The sequence below is a fragment of the Coturnix japonica genome, chromosome 2 (assembly GCF_001577835.2).
Source record: "Coturnix japonica isolate 7356 chromosome 2, Coturnix japonica 2.1, whole genome shotgun sequence".
In the NCBI taxonomy this organism is placed as follows: Eukaryota; Metazoa; Chordata; class Aves; order Galliformes; family Phasianidae; genus Coturnix; species Coturnix japonica.
Genome location: NC_029517.1, coordinates 107,062,892 through 107,084,431, shown reverse-complemented (window position 1 = coordinate 107,084,431; position 21,540 = coordinate 107,062,892). Strand labels below are relative to the sequence as shown.

The 21,540-nt window shown below is 38.7% G+C and overlaps 1 protein-coding gene across 6 annotated transcripts in view; it reads left to right on the top strand.

Annotated features, from left to right (window-relative positions):
• The window catches only part of JPH1 (junctophilin 1), an 81,257-nt gene that overhangs the window by 46,090 nt on the left and 13,627 nt on the right, over window positions 1–21,540 (top strand). For all 6 annotated transcript variants that reach the window (XM_032442765.1, XM_015855794.1, XM_015855793.1 and 3 more), the window contains exon 3: window positions 6,694–6,812. In XM_032442765.1, coding sequence (XP_032298656.1) covers window positions 6,694–6,812 — 119 coding nt within the window. The remainder of the gene's footprint in view (window positions 1–6,693; window positions 6,813–21,540) is intronic.

The window sequence follows — 21,540 nt, the reverse complement described above, 5'->3', positions numbered from 1 at the left end:
GACAGTGGAAACGAATTGAGACTGGAAAAGAGGAGTTTGCTGAAGCAAATTCCATTAGGTGAGATTCTGTGGGCCAAGGTTCCAGCACTGTGCATATAGTAGCTCTGTTTATGCTTCACTACATGAAAGTTTGCTGGCAATGCCAAGCTAGTCCAGTCCTTGAGTGAAGTTGGTTCATTGAGAGGGAACAGCATCTTGAAACTTAAATCCAGCAAGACATAAAGGACTTCAGAGAGTTCTGGCTCTCTTTATTGAAGACATATGCTTCATTTGCTCAGTTCAGTCTGCACTTTATAAGTTTCTCAATGACACAGAGTTTCCATGTTGCAATATCCGTATGTAATTCTTTTACTGCCCTGTTTCTCTGAAACTCCCATTTCTTGATATTCAGTGACGTCACCTCACTTCTGAGCTTGCTGAGAGTAATGAAGGTGGAGCCTAGAGTTCCTAAGTAACTCTGTATAGTTGTGCACAGACATAATTTTATCTTACCGTAAGAGAATAGTTTTCCACTCTGTATTATCTCTGAAAGAAGAAGATGAAGATGATTAGTGCACTTGAAATATGACAGTCTTTCATTTGTCATATCAAAAAATGCTTAGATTGAAATAGGGAAAAAAAATAATAATAATCTTCTAAAGAATTATTCCTTCCAGTTTTTCTCTTCTTCATGGTCTCCTCCTTGAAAACATTTTGATATCTCTAGGAATGTTGCAGAGTTCAACCTCCAAAAGATAGAAGAAAAGGTTGTAAAATTTCATATGTGGGGGAAAGAAAAAAGCAACCAACAACACAGAATTCTTTGCTTACTAGAAAAAATAAGTGAATTTTAGAATTGAGGGGGAAAAAAGGACTTTTTTAATAGAATTCCAGTTTCAGAAGGGATGATACAGGTAGCAAACTGCAATATGTGAAGTTACTCAGACAAACCTGACGATTGCCATAAATTAAACACATAGGTCTCTCTGAAATTAATGTTTCTTATTTATTTCCATGGACACTGCAATGGATACAAAGAGCACAATTTTTTGCAATGGACACAAAGAGCACTACATTTTTGCCAGCAAATGTAGTGGTCAGATGTTATGGTTTGTCCAGGCCTTGGGAAATCTGGAAAGATTGTCCCAAAGAACAGTGCACATCAGTTTACATGTCACCACTCCATGGAGTGCCTTTTTGGTTCTGGCCTGCATCTGTGACACCATGCCTTGTCACTGGTAACGACATGATCCAGGAAACTGTCACCTTCAGCCTCATGTTGGTTCAGTAGGTCCTGACAAACTTGCATATGGTGTTCTTTCTGTTCCTATGTGAAGCATTCGTGAGACTTACTTGGTGCAAACTTTGTGATATTCCAGTATTGCCACCATTGTTTCCAATGTATTCATGCATGCCAGCCTCAGCAAGTTTGCTGAAGACACCAAGCTGAGTGGTGCAGTCGATAAGGTGGAAGGAAGGGATGACATTCAGAGGGACCTCGACAGGCTGGAAAGCTGGGCTTGGGTGAACCTAATGAGGTTCAACACAGCAAAGTGTCAAAGACCAAAAAAGACATAAAGATTTTGGAAAGGGTCCAGAGGAGGGCCACAAAGATGATCAGGAGGCTGGAGCACCTCCCCTGTGAGGACAGGCTGAGGAATTTGGGCTTGTTCAGCCTAGAGAAGAGAAGGTTGTGGGGTGACCTCATTGCAGCCTTTCAATACCTGAAGGGAACTTACACCCAGGAGGGGAGTAACCTCTTCGAAAGGGCTGATAATAACAGGACATGGGGAAATGGTTTTAAGTTAAAAGAGGGAAGATTTAGGTTGGATGTTAGGGGGAAGTTCTTCACTAGGAGAGTGGTTAGGCCCTGGAACAGGCTGCCCAGGGAGGTTGTGGATGCCCCGTCCTTGGAGGTGTTCAAGAGCAGGTTGGACGGGGCCCTGGGCAACCTGATCTAGTAAATGTGTATGTTTGGTGGCCCTGCTTGGCAGGGGGGTTGGAACTACATGATCCTTGAGGTCCCTTCCAACCCGGGTCATTCTGTGATTCCGTGATTCTGTGATTTATCTCCATATGCAATTCCCTAGTTGTAACCCACCAGTTCACGTGGATGAGCTGATCAAAACACTGTTCATTTCATGGTGTGACAACTGTGCATGGCATTCAGAATGTTGCTGGTCTTTCACATTGCTGTCATCACTGTTGAAACACACCATCCACCACCTCACAGTGCGCACGTCCACTGTTTGGCCTCCAAAAACATGCACTAAGCAGCAATGGGTGTCAGTGGATACCACTTTTTCCTCATGAAGGAGTTCAGTGGCACACCTTTGCTTCATACACAATTCTGTGTCAGGCACCATTTTGTCAAACTGCCCCTCAGCTGCCATCTGTCACATGGCGACAAAACGTAATGGAATGTTGGTCAGTTCAAACTTTACTGCCATAGCACCAACATGTCCCTCTGATTCATGGGCAAACATAATAAAGTAGGAGGCATTACTTTCTAAGCAGCCCTTCTGTATCTCAGAGTAATTTATGCAGGTTTAGACTTTACTGATTTATTTATTTTTCTACAACACAGAAACCTTTTAGTAAGTAACATTGCTAAGATTATTAATTTAGGATAACTCGTATTTGGGAACATAATTGTGGTCCATATATTTGGCAAACTGAAAAGTGAGAAAATTATATATATCAGCAAGTTGGAATCCCTGTGCTTAATAAAAGCTGAAAGATGAATGAAAGAATGTATGTTGCTTATGTTGTCAGTTGACACTGACTGGACATGAATTATAAATAAATAATGGAAATACAAGATAATCTCAAGGGGAATGGACAGTTCTAAATGGAGTTTAAATTTAGATAAATATTACATAATGCATTCAAGACAAATGGTATTATATAGAAACATTGTTGCTACAGAGTGCTAGATAATGTTTAAGCCCTTCAGCCCTCAGCATTCCCCCTCCAAGTCACTTTTGAGACATAAGTAGATGGAAATCTGCTTGTAGTGTTGCTGGAAGGGGACACAGTATGATCCTCTCCAAGTCTGTGCTTCTAATCCCTTGAGTGTAGCTCAGAATCCATCTATACACTTACCAACACAACCAACCAGAGAAAAAAGACATTGGTAGCAGTACCAGTTGTCTCACAGTCTAGGAAGCTTAGGCTTTCAAAGTCTGACTGATAGGAGTCCAAATAACATTTGTACTAATAGCAGTTATGCAGTTAATCATTGGTCCTGCAGCCCTTATTCGGTCATGATGTAGGCTGGTATGCTTACAGGCCCCACATACCATACCTGTGCCTTTTTTCTTGGTTGGGAAACAGAAGAGATTTTTTTTGAGTTTCCTCTTCCAAACGTTCTCATAAACATTTCTTGTTACAGCAGTGGATGTAGAGTGCTCCAGAATAATAATAATAATAATAATAATAATAATAATAATAATAATAATAATAATAATAATAATAATATTGTAAAAGAGCTCTCGAGAAGATGTTGGTTGTTCAAATGTGGGTGATTTTGACCTGATATATAGAAGACTTAAACTCCCTGGATGAATTACTGAAAATGTACAAAGTGGAGAGACTTTACAGTGGTGAAATTATTTCAGGATACAAGTTGAAGGCTTTCTCACACTGTGTGAAATGTAAATGGACTTACCTTCCAGTGGGGCTGTCTGGCTTTGCTATCTCCCTTTCAGTAGTCATCATACCAAACCAACATCTCTCTCCATAGCCTCTGATGATAACACTGCTACTGGGGGCGGTCAGTGCAAGGCAGAATAAAGCAAGTACAAATAAAACATAATGCCAATGAGGTAATTTGGAAAACATACAGGAAAAGCAAACGTGGAAGAGAGAATGAGAAGAAATAAAAAAAGCAACTGAAAAATTATTTGAGTCTGACAGAAGTGAGTGTGCAGGAAGTAAAATAGAAAATAAAAAATCTGATCATACGATTGTAAATTGAAATTAAAAAGTACATATGCAAGTTAGTAAAGTATTCTGACACCAAGGTGATAGAAAACAAATAGCGTGAAGTAAAAAGCACATGTTCACAGCTGTAGTGCTCAGCTCTGTTAGATACAGAAGCTAGACTCTGCCCATTTCTTCTGTTCTTTCTCCATTTGCCAAGTATCATGCTGGTGCTCACTGAAGAGGCCGTTAGGGAGATGTCTCTGCACGGCCATGTGCACACATTGCTATTTGGCTGGCAGAAGGCCTGCTTGGGAGCATGGACACTGGTGCTGCCCTTCTGTCCCTGCTCTTCTGTAGCTCGTGCTGCCTCATCCCTCTGTGCTGTGGATTTTTGGTGTATCAGCAGCACTCATTTCAGCAGCCACTCCATCCTGATCTGCCGGGGCTCCTGATTGCCAGTGTGAAAGCAGCAGAACAGCAGGAAGTGATAGGTTAAAAAAGAAATGAAAGGTGTGAGTTAGAGCAGCAAAGCAAGGTAGCATTCGTTTACCTTCTGTTCCTGTGAGTTCCTACTGTGACTTGCTTCCACCCCACTTCATGTGGCCAAGCATCAGTAGCTCATTTTCTGTGTCTCCATTCAGTGCCTCTGCCACTTTCATACATGCTTAGACAGGATGTGTCATTTGCTTCTTGGCTATAATACTACAGAAAATTCACATCAATAAACAACTGGCAGTACAATTTTCCAATACTGGTCATTTAGTATATTAGCTTTTAAAATTTCTACTGCAGCTGTGACAATAGCATTAGACTATTTTTACATGAGAATAGTCTGGTTGTTCTGTCATCACAATAGGATGATCAGAGTCTAGTTTATCCATGTGCAGACATTATTGTCTCATACAACAGTGTCCCAGTACTATGATTGCTTCATTAGGTTTATGCTACATAGACATAATTATGCAGGAGCTAAGAATAGCTCATCTAATTGAAAATAATGATTATAGAGAAAGAACAGTTTTGATTACTGTTACTAAGCGAGTACATACCGTACAACCATTCATGAACTGCACGGAGTACATATGGGATTATACAGTGTGTTTGTTTTGATTAACAATTTCTTTCCTGATCCTGACTACAAGTTAAAGGTATTGTTGCTTATTTGCTATTCTAACCCTTTTTTTAGAGTCCTAGGGGGACTGATGAGAAGGCAACTTGAGCTGATATTTATTCATTAAATTATGACAAGCTAAGCTTTGAAATAACATTTAGCATTTATCCCCATACACATTTTAAGGAGGACATAAATAAAATCTTCTCCAGGCACCACAGATGAAACTGTCTGTGGGATTTTTTTATGCCAGTGTTTATACTAGAACCCGATGGGATTAAACATCTTTTTAGAAATGCCGTGTCTGCCACACTGTTAATCTCCTACTTATCCAAGTCAGTGCTAACTTTTAATTCTTCCTTTGTCTAAAACACACAGAGCTTTTCCTTATTCCTTGAAAATAAAACTGAATTTTTAGATGGAAGTAATAGGAAATTTGAGGGTTTCATTTATTTTATTTCTTTTGATTAGTATTGCCAGGCCCATGGGATACAAATGGTTCCTTTTATTGTCCTCCTAATTTACTCCTATTTCAACTTTCGGCTAGAACACAATAAGAAAACTCCTGAGATGATGAAATTGAATGTAACTGTTTCAGAAATGTTATGAATCTCTTGAGTAGGTCTGAAAAACTCCACTGTTTTTGCCATGCTTAGCTTCCTCTCAGTTCTAATGAACCATTTTATAGCTCTAGGCTATCTGCTAGAGCTGAGACATGCAGCGAGTGCTGCAATCAGGAATTTTTAAACAGATGACCATTTAAAAATGAGCTGATGAAGGAAGACTGGGGGAAAAGCAATGTGATCACATAGTAACACAACAATCAATTTGCACAGTCTGAAGTGAGAGACATTTGCACAAGCTATTCTTAAAGACTGTTTTAAGAAATAACAGAAGGAAAAAAAAGAGAAGCCGAGGGCAGATTATTTTACTGTAGTTCAGTAATCCAAACAAATCCACATTGTTTTGGATTTGAAATTCAGTGAATTACAAGAATTTAAACATGTTAAGTCCCCATTTATTCAAATGCCTATTGAAATATCAGACATGAGATTTTTGATCCCATTCATTTCCACCACAGCCTGACTGTGGGAGACATTCACAAATTTTTAGGCCAATATACCACAGTTTTGTTATTTTCCCAGCATTGATCAATGACTTTGAAATCATATCATAGAATCATGGAATGGTTTGAGTTGAAACTGATCTCAAGTATCATCAAGTTCCAACCCCTCTGGCAGAGGCAGAAATGTAAAAGTTGTGGGTTTTTTTAAAGGCATTCTACGGTCTCTCAGAAGATTGTGTCTCCTGGTCTCAGAGCTCCCTGCTCAGGAGTCAGTGTAGTGTCCCAGTCTGACCTCCTGTACACTTTGTATTCTGTGTGTTAGCATTTGACCGTATAATCATCTCAATTTCATTTAGATATTTCTTATTTTTGTACTTCAGGAGTTTATCAGGCTAAGTTGTAAATTGCGTACCTACATGTAAATACGATACAACGATGAACAGGGTTGAAGAACAGAGAAGAGTAACTTATATGCTTTGATTTGCAGTTGTATAAAGCATGTGGGCATAACAGTACAATTGTACAGTACAGTGCAATACTTTACTCTCTCATTATTGATGCAACACATAAAAGACTCCTCTGCATATAACCTGTTTTCTACTCTGTACAGAACTGCACATGCAAGAGCTAAAGCTGATGCTGCGGATCAGGCTGCTCAGTCTGCTCGTCAGGAATGTGATATTGCAAGAGCAGTTGCCAGAGAACTTTCACCAAATTTCTACCAACCAGGTAATTATAGATTGGTTTTGGTTTGTGGCTAGTCTTTCCTCCTTGCAGTAAAATGATTTGGTGTTAAATATTAAATATTATTCCATTTTGAATGGTGTCATATTTACAGAAACAGTAGTTGGGTACTGAAGACTGTATGTTGCTCCAGGATTTTGTTTTCATTTTTTTTATTATTTGTTGATATTGCTTTGCATTAAACAGTGAAGTGTCAAAAAGTTGGAATCAAGCTTACAGCTTTGGCTGGTTAATAGCTTATTCAAGATGATGCCAACATAAGACATCAGAGAACATAAATAAACAGAAATTGAGATTGTTTCTGTAATGTTATTAAGGGAAATACCCTTAGTGTTTTTACTGTCTGAGGGAAATCTTGACAGTCTTGGTTAGCTAAGGCCTGTTCTCTGGGAAATTCTTTGCCAATACACACATGGTTCAACGAGTTGCTTTAAAAAGGAGCAACATGGATTTTCCTTTATTTTTTTCTAATATCTTCCCACAAGATCAAAATGTGTATTGCTCCTTAGCTTAAAATCAAATGGGTAAAATGGAATAGCATTTATCCAATTCATTGTATTTTCAAAAGTCTTTCACCTGTCAAATGAGTAAAGCCATACTGTGTTACTGCTTATCTAGATCTTGTCTGAATCTTTATGCTAATAGAAATTATAGCTCTGAGACTCATGTTTGCTTGCCTTCATCTTCTGTTCATCTCTCTTTTAGATATAAAACTCCTTTATCCTTAATTGTACTCAGATTGTGGATGCAGGCAGATATAATTGCCCCACAACCAAAGAACTGTGTTTTTTCAGCACTCTTTAACAGTCCAGAAATTTCCTTCACTTGTAGTGTACATGATTACTGTGTATAACTTGTTCTTAAGTCATTGTTAGTTAGCTTATTTTATTTTTTTCATTTTTTCTAAGTGTTCTGTAGTAAGGAGCAGTCTGTGTGTATTGAGGTTGGGAGGGCTGAGGCTTACAAGTCTTGCAGTCTGCCTTTGTATCCAGGCTTAAATGTGTCTTTCTTGGGTGACCATGTGTCACATGGGTAACCAGAACTCTAGACAATGCTCTACAGAAGTATTTCAAATAGTAAGACTTTACAGGCTTGAACATGATATCAATATGTACCTTTCACTGTTGGAAATCACTTCTATACATCCTTGTCTATGTATTCATCATATTAGAGGCCCATATTTACTCCCCTGATACTGAAATCGTTTTCTTTTTTTCATTATTTCATTCTTTTGTCAGCTGGTGAACTCTCAGTTTCCAGCAGCAGTTCATGTCATTAATCATAAGTTAAAAAATCCTAACTTTAGTTATGCTGAGAACTAATAGCAAGGACCATGTCAAAGGAAAGCTTGGCTGAGGATAAAAATTAGGGAGCTAAAGCACCTGGATTGAAAGTATTTCAAAGCTGCTGAGCCCCTGAAATAAAGAAATGGCTAGAGGACTCAAGAGAAAATATAAGTACTTGATGGTATAAAATGTGACACCATGAAATTCATCAGAAAAAGTTTTCCATTGTGCTAAGTTGTCTTGAAAATAACTTATGTTGGGAAAATGTATTTTTTCTCTGTAAGCTTAAAGAGCTTTGAGAGATCAGGAAGTATGCTGTCAGTAAGGAGTAAATGCATATACCAAATCAACAAGAAAGAGAGACAAAATTTTGTGTATATTTAGTGTAGTACATACACTTTTCTGTTAAAAAGTTAAGCATTTTTGTCTGTCTGAATAAGTGATTTCTGCATTACCTAAGGCCTAGGTGCATTTCAATAAAGATGAAAATCTTTGATAAAGCTCTCAAATTTCATATTCTTAATATGAGACACTCTGGGCTATATATCATAGTATTAAACACAATTTATAATTACAGTGAATATTCATAAATCATTGTACCATGACAGTTCTCACTTCCCAATTGCTTTTCTCTCTCGTGTTGTGTTCATTAAGACATTCATCAAGAACTGCCAAGAGGTTCTAGCTTTTTAATGTAGCTCAAAATGAGATTGAAACGAGAACAAAGTGGTAGGAAGCAAAGTAGCATTCAGCAGGTATGAATAATAATGTCAGTCTGAATCATGAAGATGGAAACACTATAGAAATCTTCAAATTTAGTTTGCCAGTAGATAAATTCCTTAATATTTGCATATTGGGAAAGGAAGTATGATTGGAAAGATTTAAGCCATAATCTAAGTGGTCAGAAGCCTACAAGGAGCTGTTTTCTGTAAGCTTGTTCAGCTGAGAGTCAGGAAAAATTATACTTTTACTTTAGCTGTAGCAGAGATTTGGCTAGTGATTGAAAGATATAATGATGGCATATCTTTGCAGAGCCCTACCCACAAGGCTGTAGGTTTTGTGGATTGAACAAGTGTTCCAGTCTTTATGGAGACTGGACTTTACAGGCTTTTTTATTACCAAATAAAACAAATTTTGAAAAATGTCAGCTCTGACCTGTTTGTTTCCTCCAGGCATCACTAAACTTGCAGATGTGTCAGAAAAGAGCGTATCAGGACAGGAAACCAATGAAACCTGAGCCACTTTCTCATTCAGAGGAGTCATCTAGGGACAATTTGAGATTTTCTTTGCTTAGAGAAAAACAATAAAGGCTGTTTTATGTCACAGCCTAGAGAAGGGTAAATGACTAATGGAAAATGTAATAGAAAAGAAAGGCTTTTGGCACCCAGTAAAAAGGGGGAAGGTTGTTTTAATCTTGCACAAGTTTAATGGATGTGACTGACCTATTTATGCTAAATTCTATAAGACATTTCTAGCATTTACTCTTGTAAACATACTGTCAGGAGGTAAGCTAAAGTACACAGGCTGGACAGCTAGGCTGTAAGTGTCTGTATGCATACATATCCTGCAGCAAATGTATGCTGTTTTTTCATTCAGTTTGAATGAATAACATTTGATTACATGAAAGAGGGGCAAAACTACTTTGCTGCAGGATAAGAGTCTGGGCACTTTACCATGGAGCAATTAAGCTCTGGAAATTGAAATCTGAATTGTTTTATGGCAGATTATTTGTCAAGCCAACCAGCTGCTTCAAGAACACATATTGCTCACCAGAAAAATTCTTCCAGCCTTTGACCTCCTGAGCAAGGCATGAGAGCAATCAAGAAGCGATTCAACAGTTAACACTTGCTAGAGAGGTGAACAGAATTTTAGATGAAATATATGAACAGCAAATGAAGATTTTCTAATAAAAAGAATTACTAGTATTTACCGCCATTATTTCCTGTAATGTTAGGGTACTGTTACAGAAAAAGTAATACTTAACATTCTGCAACCAAGTTTCAGAAATAAAAGCATTTCAAGCAGCAGGCAATTTCTGCAGATTTCTAATGTCTTAAAGAGAAACTGTGTTTTAAACTTCCTTATGACCAGATGTTGATGTCTGTAACCTTGGAAGAAAGCACATCCTTCCCATCTTCCTCCTCTCTGCCGTCTCCATCTCCTCCAGTTCACTAAACACAAACTCCATATGGACAGGAAGGAGAGATTTCTTCCTGGTGCTAATTAACAGGAATGTTCTGGCTAAGTGCGTGTGGACGAGGCCAGATATTTTTATTTAAGAAGCCAATTACAGTGAACATTTTTCCCTGATTAGAGTTACCAGCTATGCCATCAGTTTGTGCCTTAAAGCATAAGGAAGCTCACTAGTTATTCTTAGTCATACAAAAGTCACTTCATTTTTTTAAGTGATTTGACATATTGCTACATCATCCTTATACAACTGTTGTCTAGATTCTTCCCGTGACACCATTTCTCTACAATTTATTGTTTCCCTCTTCTTTTTACACATGTCTGGAGAAGTCTACAGAAGTATACAAAGGCACTTGGGTTGTATCTGATAGTCAAAGTAATAAGATGGGCTGAAAGAAAAGGTGGGCTTCAAGTATTATTCTTGTTCTGTTCTTTCTTTTTCTAACTATTGGCTAGCCGCATAACTTCCAAATTTATCACCAGTCCTGCCAAGTCCTAGGTATAGGTGCCCCCAGCCACCCATGTCGTTTGTCCTGCTTACTATGACGACTTGCTGGCTCAGCTCAATCCCCAGCCCTCCTGAATGCACCTGGAACAAGGAGCAGTCTTGGGAGAAGGCAAGGGAAAGAGAGGTTGCAAAGGAACCAGTTTCATTTTTCCAGGATGCTTTCTCAGTTTTTCCAACATACTTTTGAGTGACATAATGAAGCGACTTTCTTAGGAGGGAAAAAATGCACATAATTAACTTTTTAAACTAATAACAGAGAACCAGTTTCCTGCGGAGAAGTAAAGCTGATGAAATCACTGTAATTTTGTCAGGCTTTCATTATGTATTGAATTAGCTAATTTACATCTAGATGCAACTTGTAGGTTGCCTAGGAAAGACTATCAAATCTGTCTACAAAGTTAGCTGGACTATCAGGCAGCTAGCCTGAGGTAACTACAGTTTTGTCACTGCTAAGTTGCTATCTTGAAGTTCCTTCTTAAAAGCTAGCCTTAGGTATACTCCCTGAGCTGCTCATACCATGAAAGAAAGAAGTTGGTGCTACCTTAGAGTTTTAATTGCCTCCTTTTTCCTGTTCAAAATTATTCATTTGCCCCAAAAAAAGAAGAACTAACTGCAGGACACAGAACCAGACCACTACCGCCCTGCTCCAATAAATTTCTATATTGGTCTGTCCAAGTGTCCATTAGCCAAGGACAAGATGAATTAAGGTCTATCACATGGGAGTATTATCACAGCAGTCAACATTTCCATTATAAATGCTATTTATAACTGCATCATAAATATTTGTTCCATGTTGAAGTTCAGCTAACAAAATCTATACTGTGAGAACTTTTCTTACGCTGTGAAATTTCACTAGAGGATGGTAACATATTTTTAAAGAATTTTATCATACTAGTACATACTTGAATTACATTGAAAAGGGTCTTATTTTCATTTTTTTAAACATACAATGCATTTTACACAATGCATGTGGGTGCAACTAGTTCTATTTGACCACATCAATTAATGCTTGCTGCTGGGCTGTGGGCTTCTTTGCTGTTCTTTTTACAGGAAATGGAGAGTCAGAGATGTATTTTAGAGGAAACAGTAGAACTCTAGAGAAAAAAAAGTGATCTTTACAGCTGCATTCCTTATTTGCCAGTGCCTGAGAAATAGATGGCTAACACACATTTTATTCAGTTGTCACGGAGTTGTTTAGGTTGATCTACGTCCGTGTCAAGGGGGGAGCAGTAGGCCCATGGGCACCCTGACCCCAAAAATGAGGAGGGAAAAGGGAAGGGGGTAGAGATGGGAGCTGGGCTCAAGGAAACAAACAGATAAGCAGCAACGATCTTAGGAGGAAAAAAATTTGTTTTACTAACTATGATATCAGAATACAAGATAACACAATATAATAATAAATAATTAAAAATGAGGCTAATAAATCAAGGAAATAAGAGAGAGGTTTCCAAAGACCAAGAAGCCTACTTTGAAATTGAAGGTGCCATGGCTTGGAAGCACACCCACACCCACTGCCAGGCAGTGAGAGAGAGCCAGTGTCACTTCCATGACATATTTCCCTCTCTGACCATGAGGTCCTCTGGGACGTGTAGTTCTTCTTCTCTGTGCTCCACATGATGTTATGATGTGGAATACAAATAGCAAAAATTACAAAACCATGACATCAGTGAAAATCTGCAAGACAACAGAAGTAGAAAGAGTTTGAAGACAGAGAGATCTAAAAAAGATTTATGGGATTCAGATTATAGACCTGAGCAATGTAGACCAATGTAGCATTTTTAGAATGTTGTAGAAGATCATGGTGAGAATTTGGAGTGGATGAAGATTTCTACATTTTAGTCTTGTTGCAGCTATTTACTCAGATCTTAATCTGAACAGTTGGCAAATCCGGACTTGAAGCATAACCTGCATAGAACTGGTAATTGATTCTTTTTTTTTATTTTTATTTATTTTTTTTTTTTTATGATTTATGGTGATGATGATGATGGTGATGATGATGATGGTGATGATGATGATGATGAGATTAGACAGGGTGAAGAGTGTAAGAAGAAAAGGAAGAGGGACCAAGAACAGAGTAATCTGTGATTCTCTGAAGGTGTAGTTAAGAAGGATAAGAAAAATGAGGGGGAAGTAAGAGGAGGGATCCCAGAATTTAACAGAGGAAAAATGTTCCAGAAAAGGAGTATGGCCAGCCGTGTAAAAGGAGGGTGAAAACAGAGTACTCACACAAGGATATCAGCAGAAGTGGCTCAAGAAGATTAGGATCAGTAAGAGTTTGTTGGGTAGCTGCCAAACTGTGAAGAGTACTGGATAGTTTTAGAAAAGCGGAACAGTAAGGGGATATTGCAAACCAAGAGTTCAGTGTGGCTAACTCAGAGATAAAGGGAGAACTGACATTATGTCAAAAAGGTGAGTGGAATGGTGATTTCTCTTTAAATACAGAAGGTTAGGAATGTATTTGGAAAGATGCCTGAATAGGATGGAAGAGTAAACAGATCACATGGCTTAATTTTACCAGAATTAAACTGATCATTGGATTTGTATGGTTCTGGCATTTCCAGTGCAGCAGTTAGTTCTATTAGCTGACTTCAGACTCAGAGCATTCCTCCTTGATTCCATTGCTTGACGTAAGACATCAGTTTTTCCAGAAATTTCATGCAGCTTAATGAATACTGTTCTGGTTTTGGAGGCATTCAAGGCAAGGTTGGATAGAGCCCTGGGCAGCCTGATCTAGTGGGTGGCAGCACTGCCTACAGCAGTGGAATTGGAGTTAGATGACTGTTAAGATCCCTTTGAAACCAAGCCATTCTCTGATTCTATGTTTTTATGAAATATTGATCCAGAATATTGAAAAATATTGAATTGACCCTTTACCCTTCATGAAAATTGGAGCACCTCCCCTATGAGGACAAGCTGAGGGAGTTGAGCTTGTTCAGCCTGGAGAAGAGAAGGTTGCAGGGTGACCTCATTGCAGCCTTTCAGTACCTGAAGGGAACTTACACCGAGGAGGGGAGTAAACTCTTCAAAGGGCTGACAATAGCAGGACACGGGGAAATGGTTTTAAGTTAGAAGAGGGAAGATTTAGGTTGGATGTTAGGGGGAAGTTCTTCACTAGGAGAGTGGTTAGGCCCTGGAACAGGCTGCCCAGGGTGGTTGTGGATGCCCCGTCCTTGCAGGTTTCAAGACCAGGTTGGACGGGGCCCTGGGCAACCTGATCTAGTAAATGTGTATGTTTGGTGGCCCTGCCAGGCAGGGGGGTTGGAACTACATGATCCTTGAGGTCCCTTCCAACCCGGGTCATTCTGTGATTCTGTGAAAATTGATAAAACCTCAAAAAGCAGTGAATATTTTTCATATCTTCCTAGTAGTGAATCTGAATGGCACACAGTTCACAAGCATAAATACTCACGTCTAGAGCCCAAACACTGGATGTATTTTACAGAATCACAGAACCAACTGGGTTGGAAGAGATGTCAAGAGATCATCAAGTCCAATCCCCCCTGGCTAAAGCAGGTACACTACCGTAGGTTGCGCAGGTAGGCATCCATTGATTATCTTCATAGAAGGAGAATCCACAGCCTCTCTGGGCAACCTGTTCCAGTGCTCTGTCACCCTTGCTGTAAAGTTCTTCTGCATGTTTGTATGGAACTTCCTGTGTTCAAGTTTTAGGCCACTGTTCCTTGTCCTATCCCTACATACCACTGAGAAGAGCTTGGCCTCATCCATTTGCCTCCCACCTCCCTTTAGATATTTATAAAAATTAATCAGATCCCCCCTCAGTCTTCTTTTCCCCAGGCTGAACAGACCCAGGTTACTCAGTCTTTCCTCATAAGGGAGGTACCCCAGGCCCTTAATCATCTTCCTTCTAGGAGTCCCTGTCTTTTTTGAACCGGGTAGCCTGGGACTGGACACAGTAGTCTAAATGTGGCCTCCCCAGGACAGAGAAGAGGGGGAGAATCACCTCCCTTGACCTGCTGGCCACATTCTTTTTAATGCACCTCAGTGGTAGACTTGATTTTTTATTACTGCTAAAATAGTAAGGCGTTAAGAATAAAACAGATCAAGGAAGTAAAATCTGCTCTTCCTACATGTTTGTGTGCGACCCAAGAGGCAGTGTATCTGACACAGCTTCAACAGTCTATTACCATTGTCTCATTGAGAACGTGTTTTAATGTGGAATAAAAAAGCAAATCAGTGACTGCTACACAAAAGGGGAGGATCTACTAAGAGAACAGTAAATAACAGAGCCATAAGTATTTCATTTTTAATATAAAGCTTGATAGCCAAATCAGACCTGTTTTGATTCTGAACTTCACTGAATTTGTTTGATTTTCTGGTTTAGCTAAAAAAAGACATGACAACTACTAATTCATAATGTTTTCAAAAGGAAGATCAGCTGTGTATAGGTAGTTTTCCTGTCTGATTATAAGAGGAATAGTGACAATTGTTGATGAGAAAAAAAAAAAGAAAAAAGAAAAAGTGAAAAATAGCAAGGAGAGAAAAGCCTAATAAAATGACATAGAAATTGGTAGTCATTTCACTCTAGTCTTCACAGACTAGCCAAGTATCATGGGTGGCATGTTGTGTATTTTTATAGTGTGGTCAACAGTGTTATTTAAATGAAAAGGTAGTAGTGAAGTGATATGCTGAAATCACAAGCTGCAACAGATTAGAACGAATGTCTGTAATATTTCACATCTAGGAGAAAGTGGGTGCTGTTATTCACTCCATGAATTATTCACCAAATTAGTTAGTAGAAATACCAGACTTAGTATTTAAGATGAAGACAGTGACCTCTTCCTCAGAAATGCTATGAGAAGCCCTTTGGGACTGGCAGACTCATGCAGTTTGAGATGAGATGTGAACCAGCTCCTGTTGAAGTCAGTTGCCAAACCCCTATTGAACAGGATGGTAGCCACACTCTTGAAATGTGATACAGGGGGAGAAGCAGCTGATACTATTCCAGTCTGCATATACAGAAGAAGCACGTCATGGAGAAGAGGAGTAATAGTCCTTCTTCTGCATGACGCAAGTGACATTCTGAAATACTATGTCTAACTTCGGGCATCATCGTACAAGGAAGGTGTGGGCACCCTTAGAAAAAGGGTAAAAGAAATGTGATTTTACTGGGTAAAAAAAGTCTATTACTAGCAGACTCTTTACACAATTAATCTCTTCAGAGAATATGCAATTATGATAACAGAATTAAAGCTTTTCATTTCTGCACATCTTTTATGATCAACATAAAAGAACCTGAAAACACCACTGCTGTAGTTAACATTTGCTAAATTTTCCAGTGACTTTTTTCCAGCTTTCAGAAAATGAGTTCCCACAGAGGTTCACATATTCTTCTGAGTGATAACAGTGAAACATATGTTGATCCTAGGCTTCAGCCTGCCTATTGCCTCAGTGCAGCCTGGCTGAAGTAGCCTCTTTTTTCAGTGGAAAAGCTAAAAACATACTTCTCTGGTTAGTTCATATTAAACAGCCTGCAGGTTCCAAAGAATACAGGTGCATTATAGTACATGTGTTATTTAACTGCAAACATTCACATTAACTACAAAGTGTACATTGTCCAGCCAGTAAGAATGAAGCCTGTTCTAAATACAAGAGCCCTATGCCAAAACCATAGTCTTGTAGAACAGGTTCTGCCGGTATTCATCAGCAGTGAGCTAGGGTAAGTAAAGAAAGCCCTGCAGTAATTAAGATTGCTAGTCACGAGCAATTTCTATACCCATAAGCTGATGTCCCAGTGAGGTGACGTGCAGCGCTCACTCTTCTGTCTATCAGGTGGGATAAGTCTGTTTCAAGTTTCTAGTGAGAACAAAATTATTTATTGCAAAATCTAGGGGGATATAAAATAAAAAAACACTTTTTATCTATTATATTCAGATATGTTTATGATTGGATGACTCAAATTCAAATATCCAGGAACTGCTAACTGCCTGGGTTTCTTACAGATTGGAATGGCATTCATGCTCCTGTTCTGTCATCCTACTTCTAGACTCACAAGTTTGTGATATTGTATATGATTTGGACCACTTGCTGGAAGTCCATTTCCTTTTTTTTATTATTATTATTTTTGTCATTGCAGTTGCTAAGAGCTCAAGTCTAGGTGCTTGATTAGATGCTTTAATATTTTCAAGAGATTTCTTACAGCATTGTGAGATAACAGAATACCATGATCTTTTCAACAAATGTCTTTTTAAACTGAGAATCAAGCACTCTGTGTGAAATGCAGATAGTCATCCATTCACTGGCCATGGTCTTCTGGTGTGCAAACATCAGAGCAGAGTAAACACAGAAGCTTGAGAACTACCCTTTGGTTCGGTCAGGTGTGTACATATCCCTGATGCATGTCCAGTAAATAAGTAACTCAGCACTCTTGATCTTTGTGAGAGGAAGTGTTTGATGTGGGCTTTTGGAAGGCCACATCATTTCTTTTTATGTCAAAATCAGGAAAATAAAGTATTGGCAGTATTTACAGTGTCTAGCTACTTGGAAATTATTTATTCTACTACATGATAAAGGGATAAAGTAGTTGAGAGTTCAATCTGACTGAAGTGACTACGCTGCATCAGCGCTTGCTGCAGCCTGACTTCCAGCCAATCTGTGCTTCCCAGCTCTACCCACGTCATAAGCACCTCCTGATCAAACGTTCACTGCGCTGTCGGAAATGTGAACACAACCTCAGCAAACCAGAATTCAACCCAACATCCATCAAATTCAAGATCCAGATGGTTGCTGTTAACTACATCCCTGAAGTGAGAATCATGTCTATTCCCAACCTGCGCTACTTGATAAAGAGGAGCTTGAGTGTTTGAAGCTGTATATGAGACAATTAATGAGCAATTTCTCCGATTTCCACCAATTATGCCTTATTTAAGGAAGGAAAGTTGCATTTAAGGCTACATTGTTTAACAATACTAACTTTAAAACTTATTTGTAAGTGAACCATTTGGTATTCTATCTTTTACATCCCTGGTTGATAATGTGGCTTTTGTCAGGTTGTGGCAATTACATATTATTATGCACTATCTGTGTTACATTCTGAGGTCACATTGGTAGTACATGACTTGAAGGACAGCAGGCTGCCAGATCAAATCTCAACAGGTCCAAAAACTTAAATGCACGTAGGCATCATTCTACATGACATTCATGGATCTAGTGAGTGTTGGCACATGTTAGTTTCCCTTCTTGCCTCCAGTGCAATCAGAGTAAAAAAGCTACCAGGAGTATCGCTTAAGGAAAAAGTAATTTTAACAGCATGAATATTCTGAATTAAGGAATTATTAGGAATATATATGTGCATCACTGGGAACAGGGCATTTCTTTCAAGGAGAATCCCACCTCCAAATTGACAATCAAGTCAGATACCCTCTTGCTGTCTGAGACCCAGACATCTTGCATATTTTTCTGCATTTCTCCAGCCTTTAAACAGCTGTTCCCTTCCATGCCCTGCTGCTGAGATGCTGTAATTGTCACAAAGGCGCTGCAGACATCTCGGGGGATAACATCGTAAACTTCTGCATCTAAATCAATCAGAACATATAATCTCTCAGAGTCCTGTGCCTCTTTGAGCACCTTGGATTATAGTCATCAGTTTCTCTATGGCTGTAATCCCACTCCCTCATACTCCAGGCCTTCTGTCCCATTGCAGCCTGCCAAGATGGCTGACCCAGCTGCCAAGCGTTGCTGAAGCCATAACCATAGCTACGCTCTGCTGAGTTCATCAACACATTCTACACATGACATTGCATAACCATCCATTCATTTAGGCAGAATTCAAGCCAGCAGTCTACCAGTTAAAAGCTTTTTTTTTTTTTTTTTTCCTGTTAACAAGTATAACCTTTATAAAATTAAGAATAAAACAGAGGAAGTACTGGTGATGTTAATTATAGTTCTTTCCCCCCGCTACACACATCCACAATGGAGCAATAATAAAAAGCTCTGTCTTTATAAATCTTACTGAATATAGTTATTTGCACTTTCTTAGTGACTCACTGAATCTCTTCTTCTAACAGACCGATAAATTATTATATTTCCCTCACCTAGTTTCAATCCTGAATACTGAGGAATAATTATAAAATAGGTGTCCTGCTGTGAAAAATCCAATTTTGGATAATTGCAGGGGAAGGGAAAAAAAGGTACTGGATTAATTGATCTTTATGAATGTTCATCAAAGTAGCGAATATGATGAGATCACAGATATTATTGCCAGTGGTAATACTTTAGAAAATTATTGATCACATCAGAAGATAGCAAACCAAGTGATTTTCACTTTTCTATTTCTCAAACAGTAAATAGCAATTTCTGTTAAAAACAGCATTTTAAAAAATAGTACAGTGCTTTTAGAAACAAAAGGCTTAAAATTTGGTTCAGTAGTATTATGACCTGGTTTTGTTCTAGGATGTAATGAGTATTCATAACTAACAATTTCTTTCTCTTTTGTTGTTTTATGTTTTATAGTTTTAGACTGTGAACATTTCAGAACAAATGATTTCTCATATTATTCTAGAAATGCTCAGGAGTTAAAAAAGAGGCCTCTAATCTTGACAGATTTGAGAATCTCTTCAGATAATTACCATGAATAATATGTACTGAAGTTTGCATATGGACTGCAGCATCTGACTTCAGTGACCAGTGGAAGAAATTTGATTTTGTTACCATTACTCCACAGACAATCAAATAAATCTTGTAGGGAGAGTATAGAAGGCTTGTCTCAAGAACAAAATCAGTCTCTGTGGTAAAGAACACATCAACCTCTAGGTTTTAAGTATAGTTATGCAAGTTATGATGACCTAATTAAGCAAAGTCTCACAGGAAATGCCAAGTAATTCTCAAATTAGCATTTTTGCAGAGTGTAATTACAGCACTTTCCATCCAAATCCCTTTTAAGTGATTTAAAGGTTATGGTTTGGCCTTCAGAAATAAAAGCGAGAGGAGACAGAGGATGCTGTACCTCTTGCACAGAAGCCAGAAAGTTTACTGGTGGAGTGTCAGTCAACCAAGAGGACCAGGTTCTGTATAGCCTGTACTTAGCCTATAGAGTTTTAGAGGACCTGCATCAGTCACACATAGTCCTGGATGCAGGACTAGGCATCCACTGCCCTACTATGGTGAGAGGCTCTTGTTTGTATTGCTTAGTGTCTTAAACATAGCTCAGAAAAAACTGCTCTCTGTAGAATGAGACCTTATGTCCTAGTGAAGTTTTGCACGACATTCTCTCCCTGAAGGAACATACCTGGCACCATGAAAAGGCTTCCTGTGGAGGTTACTTATTGATATCAATAGAATTCTGTCCTAAGTAATTTTTGTTCGGGGAAAAGCATTCAAACCTGTATATCTGTTGCTTGAGATCCTTTGTACATATAAGCCAAATAAGCACATCTAAGGTCATACTGGAGTACATGGAAAGCTGCAAGAGACTAGGATCAATGGATTAATTCTCAGAGAATTCTGTGCTATGTTGAACTAAAATGTGCTAGAATATAGTATATTTAACTTGCCTAATACTATTTTAATTCAGTATTCTAGTATATATATTAATTCTGCATAATAGTAAAGGACTACTTTATTTTTAGTAAAAGAAAACAAAATGGGTGTTCTTGGGTCACTTGAAAATGCATTGTGGCAGTCTTACCACAAAATCAGAATGGCTGATATGTTATGATATAGGTCTGTTTTGACAAATTTATATATATATATATATATATATATATATATATATATATATATATTATCTGAATAATTTGGAGGATGTAGATTACACTGAAGTGAGGCAAAAGCATGCTGAATTATGGAAATTAGATTTCTGGCAGGTTATTGTATTATACATATGGACTGAAATTCAGAAATGTTCCTGAAGGGTCATCAGCCTACTGTAGGGAATTCTGGTACCTTCAACACCTCTGGAACTCATCCTCCCCTTCAGTTCCAACTTTTTCCTGTATCCCCATCTCTTCTTTTTCACATGGCCCAAAATCTGTCAAGCTGGCTAGATTGAATAGGCAGGAGGACAGCTTGAAGCTGAAATATAAGAATAAATATCCACACCTTTTTTCTCACTATCCAAGGTACATTCTGCAGTCCTTCTTGAGCTTGAGATTTCATTCCAAGCTGATAAGACACAAGGTCTCCTAGCCTTCTTGGGAAACACTGCATTTACACCATCCTGCAAGATGACATTTTTAGACATTGCTTGAGCCCCAATCCTTAAGCAGCGCCCTGATGCCAATATGTATACCTCAGTAGGCTATGGGGGAAAGCATGCGGCTGTCACCTCTCCAAAAATGCTGTGGCAGAACCAGGCCACCCTTCTCTTCTCATTTTCAGGGCATGCTGTGCTGTCACATCACTTCCTGGAGACCTTCCAGGAGGAAGGACATGTTACACGAGAACTTTGCAAGAAACTGTAGTGTTAGAAAAACAATGAGTTTGCCTGCAACTAAACCAAAGCCCAACTCATCCACTGCAGTAAATTACATTTGTTCAAATTCAGGAAGGCTGAATGGCAAACCTCATCATAGCATACAGATTTCTCACAAGGGACTGGGCTGATCTCTGCTCTTTGGTGGCAGCAACGGTACATGAGGAAATGGCATGCATATGTGTCATGGGAAGTTCAGGTGGGTGTTAGGAAAAGGTTCTTCACCAGAGGGTGGTCAGGCACAGGAACAGGCTGTCCAGGGCAGTGTTCATGGCACCAAACCTGTCAGAGTTTAAGGAG